Raw genomic sequence first — 19,915 nt, 5'->3', positions numbered from 1 at the left:
ATTGACACGTGTCTTACTGCGGAACTGTGCCTGGGTTTGGCCAATGAGAAATCGACTTCGTTTTCATCCGGGTTTTGGGACAGCGGCAATCATGGCGCCACCCGTGAGATACTGCATCCCCGGTAAGTAAGCGCTTCCCGTACAGAGTCCTGGATAGGGGCCGAAGCAAGAAGGCTAAACGGCCTACAGCTTCTGGGGGCCCGTGACAGATGCAGCATTTTTTCTGCAGGCGAACGTCTGTGTAACTTGGAGGAGGGCAGCCCAGGCAGCGGCACCTACACCCGCCACGGCTACATCTTTTCGTCGCTTGCCGGCTGTCTGATGAAGAGCAGCGAGAATGGCGCGGTAAAGGAAGCGGCATGCCATCTCCTCTCTGTTTTTCCCTTAGGCTGCCCTTGAGTTCCAGTCCTTGGGCATGGGCACTGCGGACGCGTCTTTAGTGCCTCAGTGGTACAATGTTGGTCTCTTAGTTTCTTTTAGCCGTATCGCCGCTGTGGTGCACTTAGCCACCACAACACACTAGTTGTGTTGATCTCGCTTGGTTGTGCTGCTGACCCTCGGGGAGGGAGGTTGGGACAAAAGCAGATGCGAACTCAGTATCCCATCCCAGCCCAGCTCAGCCCAGCAGTGAGTTGCATACTGTATGAATGTTGCTTACCTCTCTGACTTTATCTAGCGCCACTATCTCCACCTCACTGACGCAATCTAGTCATACTGTCTTTTCTGTTTTTAAAAGTTATAATCACAGTCTCTGCTTGCCCTTTAAAAACATTTTATAACATACTAGCTTCTTTCAGTGTCGGTAATGCGTCAAGCTTTCTCCTGCTACAGAGCCTTTGTAACATGCCATCTATCTGGAACGCTTCTATCTTCCTAGGCCTATTTAATTCCTACCTCTTTTAGATAGCTTCTCTACTATCACCTCGGAGAAGTCCTTCTGGACCCACCAATTGAGGAAAGGAGTTTTGTGGGGTGTTTTGTTTTTGTTTGTTTTGTTAAAGACTCACAAAAAACTCTGTTCCTTTTCTTCCAAGCACTGTGTCAGCATATGATGAGACACTCAGGTATATGTTTCCCACTAGACTTCTCCACTGCTTAAATCTAAGTCCGTGAAAGCAGGCCCTACCACCATACCATCAGTATCTAGCACAAGGCAGCTCCTCAATAAATGTTGAATGCGTGAGTAATACCTACCTTTCTAGTTTTAGAGATAGATCCAGGATTAGCTCAGGACCATATAAGCAATATTTGAAGGAGCACAATAGAAAGAGGATTCAGAATTAGAACAGTTAGGTTCTGGCTAACTTGATCTTGATTCTGCTTTGAGTAAGTAACTTAAGCTGTCTGATTCAAGGGGCTTTCTATTCAGTCATTGTTGGGAATGTTCTTAACAGTCCTGAGTTTGTTCGTTTCATAGATATCACTTGAGTATTTCCATGCTGACTTGGTTTCTGCTATCAAAGCACACAGACACAATTGTAAACAAATAAATGCTCAAATGAGCATATGGTTACATAGGTGGTGGCTGCTTTGAAAGAATATTACAGGGCACCTTGAAAACATGTAACAGGCAAACCCATCCTAGTCAGCAGAAGTGATACTTAAGCTGAATCATCTAAAGAGTAGGTAAGAGTCAGGTGGGTGGAGAGAGTGCAGTTCTGGCAGAAAGAACAGGTTGAAGAGAGATCTGAAAGTGAGAAGAATTTAGTAAGTTGGGGAAACTGAAAGAAGGCCAGGAGAGCTGAAGCATTGTGAGCAACGGAGAGATTGATAAAAGATGAGGCTCAAAATATCTGTCTTATACCAACAGCCAATACCATGCTCAAAGAGAAAACTCTGCAAGTATTCACTTAAAATAGAAGAAAACAAGCATAGCCGCTATTATGTAACATTTTTGTGGAAATTTCAGCTTGTGCAATAAAATAAGAAACAGAAAGAAGCAGTATAACTTTGGAGGAAAGAGTAAAATTGTTGGCCGGGCGCAGTGGCTCACACCTGTAATCCCAGCACTTTGGGAAGCCAACGTGGGTGGATCACCGGAGGTCAGGAGTTCAAGACCAGCCTGGCCAACATGGTGAAACCCCATCTCTACTAAAAATACAAAAAATTACCTGAGCATGGTGACAGGCTTCTGTAATCCCAGCTACTCGGGAGGCTGAGGCAGGAGAATCACTTGAACCCAGGAGGTGGAGGTTGCAGTGAACCGAGATGGCACCCTTGCATTCCACCCTCGGCAAGAAGAGTGAAACTCCATCTCAAAAAAAAAAACAAAAAAAGTAACATTGTCAATGATTATAGGCAATATAGTTGTATACCAAGAAATTACGAGAGAATCACCAACAAACTTATTAGAAGTTTAGAGATTTACTACAAAAAAAAGTAGCTGGGCGTGGTGGCGGGTGCCTGTAGTCCCAGCTACTCGGGAGGCTGAGGCAGGAAAATGGCGTGAACCCGGGAGGCGGACCTTGCAGTGAGCCTAGATCGTGCCACTGCACTCCGGCCTGGGCGACAGAGCAAGACTCCGTCTCCAACAACAAAAGAAGAAGTTTAGAGATTTACGTCTTCTAGCAGCATTCTGTAGCCCCCTGGTCCTCCTATTTCCTAAAATTTCTAAGGCCTTCTGCTCTGGGCTATAAATGAATCCATACTCCAACTCTCACCTTTATACCAAGACATTCCTATATTACTCTCAAGCCACAAATGCCTTGACCCAAGTGTTAGCCAGGACATTTCAGTTTTTTGTTGTTCCCTCTGTAGCTTCCAGTGGTGTCTGTAGTGAGAGAAACAGAGTCCCAGTTACTGCCAGATGTGGGAGCTATTGTAACCTGTAAGGTAAGTTGGTCCTGACCTCCATGCTTAGAATGCCCATTCAATACTGAAATAATGACCATGCCAGAACTGCAGTGTCCAGTATGATAGCCACAAGCTACATAACTTTATTTCTGGCAGGGCACAGTGGCTCACACTGGTAATTCTAGCACTTTTAAGAGGCCGAGGCAGGAGGATTGCTTCAGCCCAGAGTTCAAGACCAGCTTGGGAAACATAGTGAAACCTCATCTCTACAAAAAGAATCAAAAATTGCCAGGCACAGTGGCTCATGCTTGTAATCCCAGCACTTTGGGAGGCCGAGGTGGGTAGATCACCTGTGGTCAGGAGTTCAAGACCAGCCTGGCCAATCATGGCCAACATGGTGAAACCCTGTCTCTACTAAAAATACAAAAATTAGCTTAGCGTGGTGGTGCATGCCTGTAATCCCAGCTACTCAGGAGGCTGAGGCAGGAGAAGTGCTTGAACCCGGGAGGCGGAGGTTGCAGTGAGCCTGCGTCACAGCAGTCCAGCCTGGGCAACAGAATGAGACTCCGTCTCAAAAACAAAAAAAAAAAAAAGAAGAAGAAGAAAAAAAAATTAGCCAGGCATGGTAGCACGTGCCTGTGGTCCCAACTACTTGGAAGGGGTTGAGGCTGCAGTGAGCCATGATCACTCCAGCTTGGGTAACAGGGCAAGACTCTGTCTCTCAAGAAAAAAATAAAATTGATTTCCTTAGTCACATTAGCCACATTTCAAGTACTCAATAGCCAGTTGTGGCTAGTGGTTGCTATACTGGTCAGCACATGACTTTTCTGTCATCCCAGAAAGTTTTACTGAACTGTGCTGGTTTACAGATTTCTAGGATAATAATCAAGGCAGCCAAGTTCAGGCATGCATAGTTCCTTCACTGAGCTGATTCCCTGAATACATAGTTTCTACCTGTGTCTGGGTAACAGGGATGCCAGAGGATGATTAGGAGGCCTATTTTTGAACATCTGAAGCTGAGTCCTTTTTCTGCAGAGAAGCAAAAGACTTTATTTTTTGCCATTCCTGGATTTTTTTTTTTTTTTTTTTGAGACAGGGCCTTGCTCTGTCACCCAGGCTGGAGTGCAGTGGCACGATCTCGGCTCACTGCAGCCTCTGCCTCTTGGGTTCAAGCAGTTCTACTGCCTCTGCGTCCCGAGTAGCTGGGATTATAGGCATGTGCTGCCACACCTGGCTAAGTTTTGTATTTTTAGTACAGATGGGGTTTTACCATGTTGGCCAGGCTGGTCCCGAAATCCTGACCTCAAGTGATGCGCCCACCTCAGCCTCCCAAAGTGCTGGGATTACAGGCATGAGCCACCGTGTCCAGCCTCTTTTTTTTTTTTTTTTTTTTAATTGTTAGCCATCTATACTTTAAAAAGTCTATACCTCTGAAGGGCAAGTTGTGAAAAGATTTAAAAAAAAAAAAAAAAAAAAAGACCGGCCGGGTGCAGTGGCTTACACCTGTAATCCTAGCACTTTGGGAGGCTGAAGCAGGTGAATCACCTGAGATCAGGAGTTCGAGACCAGCCTGACCAACATGGAGAAACCCTGTCTCTACTAAAAATACAAAATTAGCCGGGCATGGTGGTGCATGCCTGTAATCCCACCTATTCAGGAGGCTAAGGCAGGAGAATTATTTGAACCCAGTAGGCAGAGGTTGCTGTGAACCGAGATCGCGCCATTGTACTCCAGCCTGGGCAACAAGAATGAAACTCCGTCTCAAAAAAAAAAAAAAAAAAAAAACCATACCATCTTTGTTTCCCATAGTAACTCTATCAGGTGGCCAGAGTGGCTCTTATTCCTCTTTACATGTGTCACTTACGCAGAGAGAAGTAGGAGTTAACTTGTCTTAAATTCTCTACTTAGTAGGGTTGCTTGCACTGAAGTCCTAGTAATCCCTAGTTTATTGCTGCCTCCTTGAGCTGACAACTGCTTATACTCTGATGCTGATCTTTTCTCTATTCCACAGGTCTCTAGCATCAATTCACGCTTTGCCAAAGTACACATCCTGTATGTGGGGTCCATGCCACTTAAGAACTCTTTTCGAGGAACTATCCGGTAAGAAGTATCCTTGTCACATATACCTTAGCAACTGGAATAAGATTAGGATAGACTAGGACACCAGAATTTTGAGCAACAGTTACAATTCCTATTTTTCTCTTACCCATTTTTCTTTCTTCTTTGTGCTTTGATTCTCCCCTAGTAGTATCCAAAAAATACATGGATGATCTAGGACAAAAGGAAAATATTAACGAGAGAGGGTTTAAAAGTAAAGCAAAGGCTGGGCACAGTGGCTCACGCCTGTTATCCTAGCACTTTGAGAAGCTGAGGCGGGTGGATCTCTTGAGATCAGGAGTTTGAGACCAGCCTAGCCAACATGGTGAAACCCCGTCTCTGTAAAAAATACAAAAATTAGCCGGGCACAGTGGCTCATACCTGTCCTCCTAGCACTTTGGGAGGCCGAGGTGGGCGGATCACAAAGTCAGGGGTTTGAGACCAGCTTGGCCAGTATGGTGAAACCCTCTCTCTACTAAAAACACAAAAACTAGCTGGACATGGCGTGCGCCTGTAATCCCAGCTGCTCAGGAGGCTGAAGCCGAAGAATCGCTTGAACCCGGGAGGCAGAGGTTGCAGTAAGCCAAGATTGCGCCACTGCACTCCAGCCTGGGGGACAGAGCAAGACTCCGTCTCTAAAAAAAAAAAAAAAAAAAATTAGCTTGGGCATGGTGGTGCGTGCCTGTAGTCCCAGCTGCTTGTGGAGCTGAAGCAGGAAGATCGCTTGAACCTAGGAGGCAGAGGTTGCAGTGAGCTGAGATTGCACCACTGCACTCCAGCCTGGGCGACAGAGTGAGACCCTGTCTCAAAAAAAAAATAAATTAAAAGTAAAGCAAAAAGAATTGAGTGAAGCTGAAGTTTAGCAGTGTCGGGATGACTCAAACCAAAGTAGAAGGCAGGCCGGGCGTGGTGGCTCATGCCTGTAATCCCAGCACTTTGGGAGGCCGAGGCGGGCGGATCACCTGAGGTCGGGAGTTCGAGACCAGCCTGACCAACATGGATAAACACCGTCTCTACTCAAAATACAAAATTAGCTGGGCGTGGTGGCACATGCCTATAATCCCAGCTACTAGGGAGGCTGAGGCAGGAGAATCACTTGAACCTGGGAGGCGGAGGTTGCGGTGAGCCGAGATCATGCCATTGCACTCCAGCCTGAGCAACAAGAGCAAAACTCCGTCTCAAAAAAAAAAAAAACAAAGTAGAAGGCATTTTAGGAAGCACTTTTTTTAAAATTTAATATAGATTGAACTCAGAGGTTATAAAACATTGAAAAGATTTGTGGGTGAGATGATGATTTCGTGTGGCTTCCTTGAGAAGGGACAAACATTTCTTGCCAGGCAGATAGTCTAACTTTTGAGGCCCTTTCCAGCCTCAGGATTTGATGTGGTTCTGTAGTGCAGCAGTCCCCAACCTTTTTGGCACCAGGGACCAGTTTCTTGGAAGACAGTTTTTCCACAGACCATGGAGGTGGTGGATGCAGAATGATTCGAGTGCATTACATTTATGGTGCACTTTATTTCTATTATTATTACACTGTAATATATAATGAAATAATTACACAACTCACCATAATATAGAATCAGCGGGAGCCCTGAGTTTGTTTCCCTGCAATTCGATGATCCCATCTGGGGGTGATGGGAGACAGTGACAGATCATCAGGCATTAGATTCTCATAAGGAGTGGACAACCTAGCTCCCTCATATGTGCAGTTCACAATAGGGTTCATACTCCTATGAGAATCTAATGCCCACTTCGATCTGACAGGAGGCGGAGCTCAGGCAGTAATGTATGCGATTGGGAAGCAGCTGTAAATACAGATGAAGCTTGCCTGCCACTCACTTCCTTCTGTGCAGCCCGGTTCCTAACAGGCCACCGGAAGTTGGGGAATCTTGCTATAGTGCTTCTGTTCAAGCCCTGAGGCAATGAAACTCCTTATCCTTTCTTGCCAAATCTGATCTGCCTTTATCTAATCGGAGGTATTGATACTGCTGCTCCATGTGGTCTGAGGATGCTTCTCCACCCTGCTCCTCTGGGTAGCAGCTGTGTCCCATTTACGACTTGTTCTGTCTGTTATTGTAGCTCTTTATTTACTAGGAATCTACAGAATAATTCTGTCTCACAGGCTGGGCAAGGTGATTCATGCCTGTAATCCCAGCACTTTGGGAAGCTGAGGCGGGTGGATCACCTGAGGTCAGGAGTTCAAGACCAGCCTGGCCAACATGGTGAAACCCCATCTCTACTAAAAATACAAAAAACTAGCTGGGCATGGCGGACATGCCTGTAATTCCAGCTGCTTGAGAGGTTGAGGCACGAGAATTGCTTGAACCCAGGAGGCAGAGTTTGCAGTGAGCAAGATTGCGCCACTGTACTCCAGCCTGGGTGACAGAGGGAGACTCCGTCTCAAAAAAAAAAAAAAAAAAAAAAAAAAAAAAAAAAAAAAACTTCTTTCTCACAGATAATTAATCTTTCTGTTAATTCTTTTTTTATAGCAAGGAAGATGTCCGAGCAACTGAAAAAGACAAGGTTGTTGGTTGGTTCTTTTTTTTTAATGGCTTTACGAATCTCAATCCCTTAAAAGTATTATCTCAGGCCAGGCATGGTTGCACACACCCGTAATCCCAGTACTTTGGGAGGCTGAGGCGGGAGGATCACTTGAGTCCAGGACTTCAAGACCAGCTCTGGCAACATAGCGAGACCCTGTCTCTACAAAAATTTTAAAAATTAAAAATTAGCTGGGCATGGTGGCTCATGCCTGTAGTCCCAGCTGCTTGAGAGGATGTGGCTGGAGGATTGCTTGAGCCCAGGGGTTTGAGATTAAGTGGTGGCACGCACCTGTAGTCCTAGCTACTTGGGAGGCTGAGGCAGGAGGATCCCTTGGTCCAGCAGTCCAAGGCTGCAGTGAGCTACCATTGCATCACTGCACTCCAGCCTGGGTGACACAGTGGGATCCCACCTCTTAAAAAAAACAAAAAAGGGCCGCGTGTGGTGGATCACACCTGTAATCCCAGCTCTTTGGGAGGCCAAGGCGGGTGCATCACAAGGTCAGGAGTTCAAGACCAGCCTGACCAACGTGGTGAAACCCCGTCTCTACTAAAAATACAAAAACTAGCCAGTGTCGTGCCACGCGCCTATAATCCCCGCTACTCAGGAGGCTGAGGCAGGAGAATCGCTTGAACCCAGGAGGCAGAGGTTGCAGTGAGCCGAGATCGCACCACTGCACTCCAGTGTGGGTGACAGAGCGAGACTCCATCTCAAAAAAAAAAAAAATTTCATTTGTATGATAATACTATAGAAGCAATTAAAAGTTGTTGACTTGACATGAGTAATGATGATTTCTACTCTCCAGGATTAGAAAGTAGATGATTGGCTTTACCAGAAGGGTTCACAGTTTCATACAGACCCAGTCTAGAGCTTTCACTTAACATTCCTGTTCTTTCTTTACAGGTTGAAATTTATAAGAGTTTCCGCCCAGGTGACATTGTCTTGGCCAAAGTGGTATCCTTTATTCCCAGCAGACTTCTGGTCCTTTGTCAAAAGAAGTGAAGGAGGCCGGGTGTGGTGGCTCATGCCTGTAATCCCAGCACTTTCGGAGGCCAGGGTGGGTGGATCACCTGAGGTCAGGAGTTCGAGACCAGCCTGGCCAACATGGTGAAACCCTGTCTCTACTAAAAATACAAAACTTAGCTGGGCGTGGTGGCGCATGCCTGTAATCCCAGCTATTCGGGAAGCTGAGGCAGGAGAACGGCTTGAACCCGTGAGGCAGAGGTTGCAGTGAGCTGAGATCACGCCACCGCACTCCAGCCTGGGTAACAGAGCAAGACTCCGTCTCAAAAAAAAAAAAGAAGTAGAAAAACAACTCGGGTGGCTAAGGTGGGGGAAGACTTCTAACTCCTCATTTTCCTTCACCAGTGTTATGTGACTAGATCTCCTTAGGTGACACACAGTCCAACTACCTGCTAACCACTGCCGAGAATGAGCTGGGAGTGGTGGTAGCCCACAGTGAGTCAGGTGAGATGGCCTTGTTTCCACATCCTTAGTTTCCCTGGAGCTATGGTTTGGGATTAATCCATTGTTTTTCCTGGTTTCCCTTATCTGGGAAGCAGTATGGCTATAGATATTTCCTTCTGAGATTAGAATGATTATTTTTTTCTTTTTTGCTTGGTGCTGGTGGTGGTGGTTGTTTGAGACAGGGTCTCACTCTGTCGAGGAGGCTGGAGTGCAGTGGTGCCATCTCCACTCACCACAGCCTCCACCTCCTGGGTTCAAGCAATTCTCGTCACCCAAGTAGCTGGGATTACAGACACACGCCACCACACCTAGCTAATTTTTGTATTTTTAGTAGAGACGGGGTTTCGCCATGTTGGCCAGGCTGGTCTCAAACTCCTGGCCTCAAATGATCTGCCCGCCTTGGCCTCCCAAAGTGCTGGGACTATAGGTGTGAGCCACCACACCCGGCCTGATTCTCCTTATATAAATCCAAGGAAACAGGGGACTCACTTCATAAGTCAGTAGAATGAACAAAGTTTTTTCTTTATGAGTTGAGGTTCAGTAGGAAGCTTGGTGGCACTTCAGCTTCATACCCAGCATAAAAGAGGAGTCTCAGGCAAATCTTTGGGGTCTGGGCTCCACCACCAGCTTTTCCCTTCCAGGTATCCAGATGGTTCCCATCAGCTGGTGTGAGATGCAGTGCCCTAAGACCCACACTAAAGAATTCCGGAAAGTAGCCCGAGTACAACCCGAATTCTTGCAGACCTAAGAAGCCACTTTTTACCCCATGGAAGGGGGTAAGCTGTTCCTGAGTATAACACCAAGATGCTGCTGTCTTTATTCAAACACCTGGGGTGGGCCAACAGCCACTTCCAGAAAAATCTGCCAGTTTACGCTGTAGATGGAACATGTTTCTGTGAACCTATCAGTGGATTTCATTCTCTTGAGTAATAAATCTTATCTTTTCAAGGCACCAACAAACAAAACTGTGATATTGGAAATAGCCTATCCCTCCTGATAGTCCTTATAAATACATATTTTTTGCTATGATAAAACTTTTTTACTAAAAGGATGTTATAGTTTCTGTTGTCTTAAGCAGAGAAAGACATCTAAATGGTGTCAGGACATTTCAGTACTTCTGCTTATTGAGTACTTACTGTGCTGGGCACTGAGTCAAGTGCTTTACATACGTCCCCTTCATTTAGGTACATTATGGTTTAATGAAAATTTGAGGACACATGTGGTGATACAGATAGCATGTGAGGCGGGCATGGTGGCTCATGCTTGTAAATCCCAGCACTTTGGGAGGCCAAGTTGGGTTGAAGTCAGGAGTTGGAGACCAGCCTGGCCAACATGGTGAAACCCCATCTCTACTAAAAATACAAAAATTAGCCGGGCATGGTGGCACATGCCTGTAATCCCAACTACTCAGGAAGCTGAGGCAGGAAGATCGCTTGAACCCTGGAGGCGGAGGTTGTAGTGAGCCAAGATTGCACCACTGCACTCCAGCCTGGACAACAGAGCGAGACTCTGTCTCAAAATAAATAAATAAATAACATGTCTAAAAGTATTTGATACACATTACTGATATAGTGGGTACTCCAGGAAATGTTAAATCTGAATTGAAAAGTGGGACAGAGTACTGTCATATGAGGTGGCCAGGAAAGGATTAGTGACGTGAGATCAAAATAAATTAAAGAACGTAAAAGTTAAGTGAAGATATTCAAGGCAGAGAGACAAGCCCAGGCTAAGTGCAGAAGCAGAAATGAAGGCATAAGTTTGGGGATGAGGAAGGGATGAAAGTTAAGCATGGAGAGGGTTGCCGACGAAATATGAGTCTGAGATGTCACTTCTTGAGATGTTATTCAGGAAGCCTGTGTCTTCAGTATTTAGTGACCGTGCATAATGTTAGCTTTAGAATCAGCCCACCTTAGTTTCTGTCTTCTATTTCCTAACCTTGAATGTTAGGGTTTCTATAATTGAAAATTTTACTGAGATTGAGATCATTGTAGATCCACATCCAGGTTTTTTTTTTTTTTTTTTTTTTTTGAGACAGAGTCTCGCTTGTCACCTAGGCTGGAGTGCAGTGGCGCGATCTCAACTCACTGCAGCCTCCACCTTCCCAGTAGCTGGGACTACAGGCATGCGCCACCACGCCCAGCTAACCTTTGGTAGAGATGAGGTTTCACCATGTCGGCCAGGCTGGTCTTGAACTCCTGACCTCAGGTGATCCGCCTGCCTTGGCCTCCCAAAGTGCTGGGCTTATAGGCATCAGCCACCATGCCTGGCCTTGGGTTTTTTGTTTTATTTTGTACATGCAATTTTTAAAGAGACAGGGCCTCAAAATGTCACCCAGGATGGAGTGCAGTGGTGCAATCATAGCTCACTGTAGACTCAAACTCCTGGGCTCAGGTGATTCCCCCACATCAGTCCCCTGAGTAGCTGGGACTACAGGCACGTACCACCATGCCTGACTAATTTTGCTTGTAGAGACTAGGTCTTGCTGTGTTGCCCGGGCCAGTCTCAAATTCCTGACCTCAAGTGATCCTCCTTCCTCAGCCTCCCAAAGTGCTGGGATTACAGGTGTGTATCACTGTGCTGGCCAAAATTACCAACTTCTGATCTAGAATTCTGCACAGGTTAGGAAAATAACATCCCACCAGGCTCTTGGAGACTGAAATTACTCAAAGTTATTGTGTAGGTCAAATGAAAATCTAAACTTGAAAAGCAAGATGCTTGAAAGTATTTAAATCTTTGGGTAAGAACTTTCATTTGCTTGCACTAGTAATATCCATCCCAGCCCCAGTACCAAGTGGTGTGATATTTGGTGCTTTTTACATGTTTCTTTGGGCCTGTTTCCTCTTCTCTAAACAGGAGTTACCAGCCCTTTCATGGGTTAAGATTAGAGCTAACATATGTAATATCCCTCATCCAGTGGGCGGCACAGAGGAACTTCATTAGGAGCTCAACAGATGGAGGGTGTTACTTGCTCCTACCAGAAGGGAAAGGGAATGTTCTTTCTCCAGCTTTATGGGATTTCTTGTATTCCAGTGATCTTTTCAAAGGAGAAGGCAGTTGTGTTTATAATGAAATTATACTCCTTTCCACTGCACTAAGTCACTTTTTGAGATCATCTTTACTATAAGTTTACAAGTTGGTAACAATAAACAGTTAAAAAAAAAAAATTCTGAGGCCGGCAACTTGGCAAAACCCCGTCTCTACAGAAATTAAGCCCGCATGGTGGCACATGCCTGTGGTCCCAGCTACTCAGGAGGCTGAGGCGGGAGGCTTGCTTGAACCCAGGAGGGGGAGGCTGCAGTGAGCTGAGATCATGCCACTGCACTCAAGCCTGGGCGACAGAGCGAGGCTGTCTCAGGAAAAAAAAAAAAAAAAAAAAAGCAGACTTTACTTACTCTAAAGAGGATACAATGGAGTTCAGAATGTGACTTTCCAGTCAGGGGAGCACCAAGCAAGAGCTGCAGGGGGCAACATGAATGGAGGGCTTGGCCAGGAGGGCCTCCCACCACCACCTCAGCTCACCAGGCTGACGTGAAAACCCCAGGGAGATGCGTCATTTTTTGACCAACCATGTAAAGTTGTGACTGGATGTCCTAAACAAACTGCCACACAAGGACTAGGGCAGTGAGAGACATTTAAAGTTAAATGCTAAGGTTTCCTCAGATAAGGTCTTCCACATCACACAAGAAGCTATTGCACATCACTCCTTTATTATACTGATATGGAAAAAGGATTTAGTACAGTTATGCTCAGATGAACACTGGACCCATCCATGTGGCAGGGTCAAGCAACTAGAACATGATTCAGAAATCAGTGAAAGACACACTTGGACAGGACCAAGAGGCATTTCACTGCCATGAAACAAGGAAGGAAGGGATTCTAATACACACACCAGGAAGCACTCCTGCCCCTCAGAGGTCAAGGAGCTGATCCTATATTGGTATGAGGAATGGCTTATTTTCTGATGACCACATGTGGGACTATTTCAACCGCCACAAGAAACCCCAGAAGGGTTATTGTTTTGTATTATTTATATATACTATACTTTTTTAATAAAAGTAAATTAACACATAACGAAATTCAGGATTGATCCCAACCTACAGCCAGATCCTCTGGGGTCAGGGAGGAAATAGTTGTCACATCACCATGCAGGTTACATTCATCTTCCACTGGAATGACTAGAGCCCCCAGGCAGTGGCCTGACTGCAGAAGAGCAGAGGACAGACTCCGCTCATGGGGACAGACAGGCTCTGTTGCTCCTTCTCATTGGTCATGGCTTAGCATGGTTCCTCCCCAAAGTCCTTAGTAAACAAAGCACTCGCAAAAACCCAAGTCACTACTTTTAAACTCTGTTGGCTAAGGGGAGCTTTTCCACAGCTTAGACTGAGAACCTGTGCTCTAGAACTGCTATTCTGACTAGATTGTATGAAGGGAGTGGGTGCAGGCGACAAAATGGCTAAAATGAAAATGGGAGCCACTGGTCCCCATCTGCGGCTACAACTCAAGATGTCTACAGATGTGGTCGGTGTGACATGTGCAGGTGGGAGGGGCAGAGGGACAAGATGGGCAGGGAGGGTGCTCCTGGGGACAGTATCCTCCCCGCCAGCCTTCACTTCTTGGCCTTGCCCTGGGCAGCCACAGCTTCCATGGCTTTGCGCACCGTCTCTTCATCCCCCAGAAACTGCATGGGCTTGATAGGCTTCAAGTTCTTGTCCAATTCATAGACAATGGGAATACCAGTCGGCAGGTTCAGCTCCATGATAGCCTCTTCAGAGAGACCTGAAAACACCCACCATCATCAGCCACACAAGACAAATCCACATCACCCCTCCAGGTTTACTTTGTCCTCCAGGTGACAAAGGACTTTGACAGAAATTAAAATAAGACACCCTTTCTGATCTTTATAGTAGTTCTGAACCCAGGAAATGGCCCCCACCATACTTATTTCTCAGCCATTAAACTGAAAAGCAAGAAAACGTATACAAGATAGACCACCAACAAACTACAGCAAGGTATATGGCCAGATATCTCTACCGAAGTGGGATCTAGAAGCCCACAGTGAAGCAAGACTGTACACATCTCAAATACCCTATACAGTCCATCCAACCAAAAATCAGCACACGTGGGCCTCTAGGCCCTCGGGGATGAAGATGCAAATTGAGATTCATGTGTAAAGTTGTGCCTGGTTGTTACTAAGGAGAATTTTTTCTTCTATATATATATTTGTTTTCCTTTTTTTTTTTTAAGAGACAAGGTCTTACTCTCTCACCCAAGCTAGAATGTAGTGGCACAATCACTATAACCTCAAACTGCTGGGCTCAAGCAATCTCCCGCCTCAGCCTCCTGAGTAGCTGGGACTACAGGTGAGCATCACCACATCAAGCTAATTTTTCATTTTTCTTTTGTACAGACAAGGTCTTGCTTTGTTGCTCAGGCTGGTTTTGAACTTCTGGCCTCCCAAGGTGCTGATAGTACAGGCATGAACCACTGTGCTTGGCCTTTTAAAATTTTGTAGAGATGCAGTCTTACTGTGTTGCCCAGGCTGTCTCAAACTCCTGGTCTCAAGTGGTCCTCCTGCCTTGGCCTCCCAAAGTGTTCCAATTACAGGCATGAGCCACTGTGCTTGGCCAGCTAAGGAGGATTTTCACTAGCAGTTTCATTTGACAATACCAATCTAGAGGTGAACTTCTCAATCTTTAATGTGTATCCAAATCACCTGGGGAATAGATGCCAATTCTGAAACAGGTCTGGAGTGAGACCTGACGTTCTGCTTGTATAACAAGCTCCCAGGGGGTCCAGCTGTCACTATTCTGCAGATCACATTTTGAGAAACAAGGGTTGAGGCTGTTTTTTCACTAGAAGTCAATCTAGACCATCTCTAAAGCTGTTAACATGTCCAGCCCTTTCCTAGACTCCTTTTCACCAAGTCCCTGATTTGTGGCAGTTCTGCTTTACCTTCCTTGAGGGCGCCTCTGAAAAAACATACATACCCTCCAGATGCTTGACAATGCCCCGGAGGCTGTTGCCATGGGCTGCAATCAGTACACGTTTCCCCTCCTTGATCTGGGGAACTATTTCTTCATTCCAGAAGGGCAGAGCTCTGGCAATAGTATCCTTCAGACTCTCACAGGAGGGTAGCTGATCTTCTGTGAGGTCTGCATACCTGCGATCCTAAGCAATAAAGAATCCAAGTTCACCACTTATTAACAGTTACATCTGTTAAAAGACTTCATGATGTATCGATTTCGGCCCATTCACATTCACAGGGTTTTATAAAATCTGACTATGGAAACACAAGGAGATAGTAAACTATCAACCATATCTTCTAGTAAGTGAAGGTCATTCATTGGAGAAGGAAGGATTACAATTAACTATTTTATCATGAATTATAAGTTCAGTGAAATTAGGCAGACACTACTAAAAGCCCCTGATCCTGGGCGGAGTGACCAAACCTCTGTTTGTCCATACCTTACTGATGTTGCTGTAGAAAGGATGGTCGGGCTCCATCGGAGGTGGTGGGACATCATAGGAGCGCCTCCAGATCTTCACCTGGGCCTCACCATGCTTTGCAGCAGTTTCTGCTTTATTGAGACCGGTTAGACCCCCATAGTGCCGCTCATTGAGGCGCCAAGTCCTCACCACTGGCAGCCACATCTGATCAATGGCATCTAGCACTGTCCAGAGGGTCCGGATCGCTCTCTTCTGCACTGAGGTGAAGCAGATGTCAAACTCATAGCCAGCATCTGGAAATCAGAAGTTCAAAGTGATAAGCTAACCAGGTCTACTCTGAGCCAAAATGTTCTTCCATATCAATCTCCTGTACAAGTAGTCCAAATGACAATATTTGGCCAAAAAAGAAAATATTTGGCCAACTGTTTTGTTTATCCTTGCAATCTATCCAAGGTCACAGCTATTATGTAAGAGATTAAAACCCATGCTGTGGGACTCCAGAATCCAACTTTTCACCACCATCTCTAGCTATCCCCATTTTCCTAACTCCCAAGGATCCTGATGTTTGTATTTCAGTTAGAATTGTCACTTTTTCCTTTTTCTTTTGAGACAGAGTCTCACTCTGTCACCCAGGCTGGAGTGCAGTGGCATGGTCTCGGCTCACTGCAACCTCTGCCTCCCGGGTTCAAGCAATTCTTCTCCTCAGCCTCCCAAGTAAGCTGAGATTACAGGCGCACGCCACCATATCCAGCTAATTTTTGTATTTTTAGTAGAGACAAGGTTTCACCATGTTGCCCAGACTGGGAATTGTCACTTATAATAGATATTTTACTAGAACTCTGATGTAAGAAAATTAGGATTTAAATCCCAATCAGGACACAGGAAGAGCTCTTCCTGTACTGATAAAACTTCAGTTTGTTGTATGAAATTGTATTTTGTTTTTGTATTTGTTTGCAATTGTATTTGTCCATTGTATGAAATTGTATTCACTATGGAGTATGGAAATCACATCACAAACTCTAATCCATGGTTTCTCTCTACTGTAGTCACAAAGTTCCAGCCTAATCCCAAGTACCCTCAGAGTATACCTACTTAAATGTTAAACCAAGTTTAGGAGAAGCCACTCACTAAAGACCCAGTGCTGTGCACTACTGATTCATCAATGAATCTGTCTTCCATACACAGTAGTTATTGTGCCAAGAGTTATGTTGGCCCAATGAATAGGTTACAAGAAATTAGTCTTGGCCCGGCACGGTGGCTCACGTCTGTAATCCCAGCACTTTGGGAGGCCAAGGCAGGCAGATCACAAGGTCAGGAGATTGAGACCATCATGGCTAACATGGTGAAACCCCGTCTCTACTAAAAATACAAAAAAATTAGCCGAGCGTGGTGGTGGGCGCCTGTAATCCCAGCTACTCAGGAGGCTGAGGCAGGAGAATGGCGTGAATCTGGGAGGCGGAGCTTGCAGTGAGCTGAGATCGCGCCACTGCACTCCAGCCTGGGCAACAGAGCGAGACTCTGTCGCATGCAAAAAAAAAAAAAAAAAAAAAAAAAAGGAAATCAGTCTTATTGATTTTGTTTCATTAAAGATTATTCACCCTCCCACCATAATGGGGAGATGGCCCTTTCCTTGATGACCAAGAAAACATTCCTGTTTTTCTCCATTAGGCTAGAAGGCCCTCTTAGAAATTCAGCACACACTTGCCTGGATATTGCTTCATATTGGGGTTAGCAACAGTAATTAATAAAACATGAAGTGAATTTTCCTGCCAGTCATTCAAATGAGAATGAGGCCAAGAAGCACTCATTCTTACTGAGTGAGGGCTGGGGAGAATTAATCACCAGGAAAACTCACACCACCCGCAAGAGAAAAAACAGGTCTCATCACTGAGCCGCCAGACAAGTCCTAGTACACTCACTTACTGTCACCTTCATAACTGTAAGGAAAGGAATGGCTCCCCAACAAAAGGCTGAGTCACCCGGAAGTGAATACGCACAGTGCAAGCCTCAGCCCCCATGCTGGAGAGCTTCAGGCTGTTTCACTGCAATTATTTCCACTTGCAATGAGGCGGCTCACTTTGGACACATAAATAGGTCCTCAAGGAGAAAAGAAGTTCCGCGGAGGACTCTTAACAGAGAACCTCAAGGATCAGAGCATAAAGCCTCTTCCTTTAACTTGCCCATCAAACTAAAACATAGCCTAGGGGCACTCACAGGGGTAGGAGTGGACAGTATGGCGTGGACTCCATCCTCCCCCAGGCCATCCCTCTCTTAGCAGTAAGGATGCATGGGGAAACTCTCAGTTCTCACTAGCTTTCTCCAGAAATCAGATTCAAGACTGTACAAACCCTATCACTGAGGAATTATTTATATATATGCATTCGACCTTTTAAACTGTTAAAACTTTTAATTTTCTATACTGTTAAATTTTTAGTTTAATGCTAACATTTATTTTAAAACTGAAATAGGATCTGTTATTTTACGGAGATTACAAGTTTAACTATTTTATTAGTCTCAAATAGAGACAACATGGTTTAACGTGGACTAGTCATTGGGAAACCACCATGGACTGATACAGTTCTTCCTGCCACAGAGCTAAAGAAAATGGCCTCCTTTACCAGCACTTTCCATTTCCCAGCCTCTCCTAAAAGATGAGGTCACACCAGGCCATCTCAAACATTCACTCCTCTGCCCACCCCACCCCGCAGAGGTTTACATTTCCCAGACTGTCCCGCGTTTTGCTTCATTTGAGAAGGATGGTACAGTGAAGGCAAGAAGCTAGGAGAGCAATCTGAGGCCAAATACCTGTGCCTCATCAATGACCCTTGTGAATGGCTGCTTCTTTGTCCAGAGGTTAGAAGGGAGCAAAGGAGGATCTGCCCCTATCATCAGTGGAAGCACCTCTTCAGTCCAGGGATTCTTGGCCGTGCCGGCAGCAGGGAATGCTTCCTTATTAGCATTCCAACACCACAAAGAGCAGACTGGGGCGGGAGCAAGCCTGGATAGGCAAGCATTACCTCACAGCCACTTCCACCTTTGCCCAGCGTCCTTAGCCAAAAGCGTACCAGTTCCTCACACCTACCTGTTACTTCACCCAGAACTAGGGCGAGGACACTGGACTAGGAATAAGATATGACCTTGGACAAGTCATCTTTCCAAATCCTCACTTTTCCCAACTACAGAGGAGCCTTGGAAGGATGAGGAGGATAAAATCTTATCTACTTTATTGGGTAGAAGGAGCAACTCAAATCATTCATTCACTCAGTTACATCTACAGATGCGTTTTGGAAATACTATTTGTGGAATGCTACTGAACAGCAAAGACCTACACAACCACGCGGATTTCTTGGTGTCCTGAGGCTTGTTAGGCATCCCCAGGGACTCCACCTACTGCTGGGGACGAGGCTGTGTGGCCTGTCGATTCGCTAGGATCCGTAGCCGCCTCTTGAGAGGCCTTGGTTACAGCTGCTTTAAGGCACAAGGCATCCTCCAGGAGCACCAGACTGTACCAACCGCTTCTGGCGCTAAGGGAACCTGAAAAAGACCTGGCCGCCACAAATGGTTCCATTAGGGCAAACTGTCCACGACTTATTTTTTTTTATTTTTTTTATTTTTCTGAGACAGAGTTTCGCTCTTGTTGCCCAGGCTGCAGTGCAATGGCGCGATCTCGGCTCATTGCAACCTCCGCCTCCCGGGTTCAAGCGATTCTCCTGCCTCAGCCTCCCGAGTAGCTGGGATTACAGGCGTGCGCCACCACGCCCCGCTAATTTTGTATTTTCAATAGAGACGGGGTTTCACCATGTTGATAAGGCTGGTCTCAAACATCCTGACCGCAAGTGATCCATCCGCCTCAGCCTCCCAACATGCTGGGATTACAGGCGTGAGCCACCACGCCCGGCCTGTCCCCGACATATTAAATGTTCAGACTAGAAAAGGAAAACTGCGAAGTGGTGTTGTGGGGAGCGCAAAGGGCTGCGGGGCGACCGCCCTGGGCCCTCCCCCCGGCACAGCCCCTCATGCTCCACGGCGTGACCTTGAACAAGTCGACTCTATCCTCCGCACTCATCTTCTCAACTACACACTAAACTGTTAAGAGACATGCTGCCCAAGGTGCCGGCCCTCTCCGGGAGGGCGCAGACGCCAGCCAGGCGGCCTCCGAGGCCGGACACCTGGCCCTTCGCAGCCCCCACCCGGCCCCTCCGCACCTCGTAGCGCCTGCCCGCCGCGCTTCGCCTCCTCGTGGCCCGCTGGGCTCAGGTCGGCGTCGTACCAGCCGCTGAAGCGGTTCTCCAGGTTCCATGCGCTCTCGCCGTGCCGGATCAGCACCAGTTTGTAGGCGGCCATGGCTGCGGGCTGGGGATGCGGCACCGACTGAGGTTAGCAGATTCCGGAGTAGCAGCCCGCCCCCTCGGCCGCGCCTGCGCGCTCACGCCGCACAGAACGGCTCCCGCGCAAGTTCTCGCCCAAATCTTTCCACTCGCTCCGGGCTGCTCTCCGCCCTCCAGGTGTGCGCATGCGCCGCATCCTGGCGCTGCGGCCCCCCCGACGGGAGGGGGCGCGCTCCGGCACG

At 46.6% G+C, this 19,915-nt stretch overlaps 2 protein-coding genes across 6 annotated transcripts; one reads left to right on the top strand and one right to left on the bottom strand.

Moving 5' to 3' along the window:
- The first annotated feature begins 3 nt into the window (after positions 1-3).
- EXOSC1 (exosome component 1) lies at positions 4-13,209 on the top strand. Of its 5 annotated transcripts, none has more exons than XM_009245671.3 (8): positions 4-122; positions 230-345; positions 2,758-2,832; positions 4,805-4,893; positions 7,380-7,413; positions 8,335-8,385; positions 8,814-8,898; positions 9,540-13,209. In XM_009245671.3, exons 1-8 carry the CDS (start codon positions 44-46, stop codon positions 9,644-9,646), a joined length of 636 nt encoding a protein of 211 aa, XP_009243946.2. In that variant the 5' UTR covers positions 4-43; the 3' UTR covers positions 9,647-13,209. The 5 variants fall into 5 exon arrangements, with proteins under 5 accessions (XP_009243946.2, XP_054378719.1, XP_054378717.1 ...); XM_054522744.2 differs by having other exon boundaries at positions 7,380-7,420; XM_054522742.2 differs by lacking the exon at positions 2,758-2,832.
- Positions 12,589-19,747, bottom strand: PGAM1 (phosphoglycerate mutase 1). The gene is given in 4 exon segments (NM_001133692.2): positions 12,589-13,674; positions 14,886-15,066; positions 15,364-15,638; positions 19,551-19,747. Coding segments are annotated over 4 exon segments (765 nt in total). The 5' UTR covers positions 19,690-19,747; the 3' UTR covers positions 12,589-13,504.
- Positions 19,748-19,915: the final 168 nt, after the last annotated feature.

The sequence above is a fragment of the Pongo abelii genome, chromosome 8 (genome assembly GCF_028885655.2).
Source record: "Pongo abelii isolate AG06213 chromosome 8, NHGRI_mPonAbe1-v2.0_pri, whole genome shotgun sequence".
Classification (NCBI taxonomy): domain Eukaryota; kingdom Metazoa; phylum Chordata; class Mammalia; order Primates; family Hominidae; genus Pongo; species Pongo abelii.
Note: the sequence above shows the minus strand (reverse complement) of the source record. Positions and strands in the feature narration are given on the sequence as shown.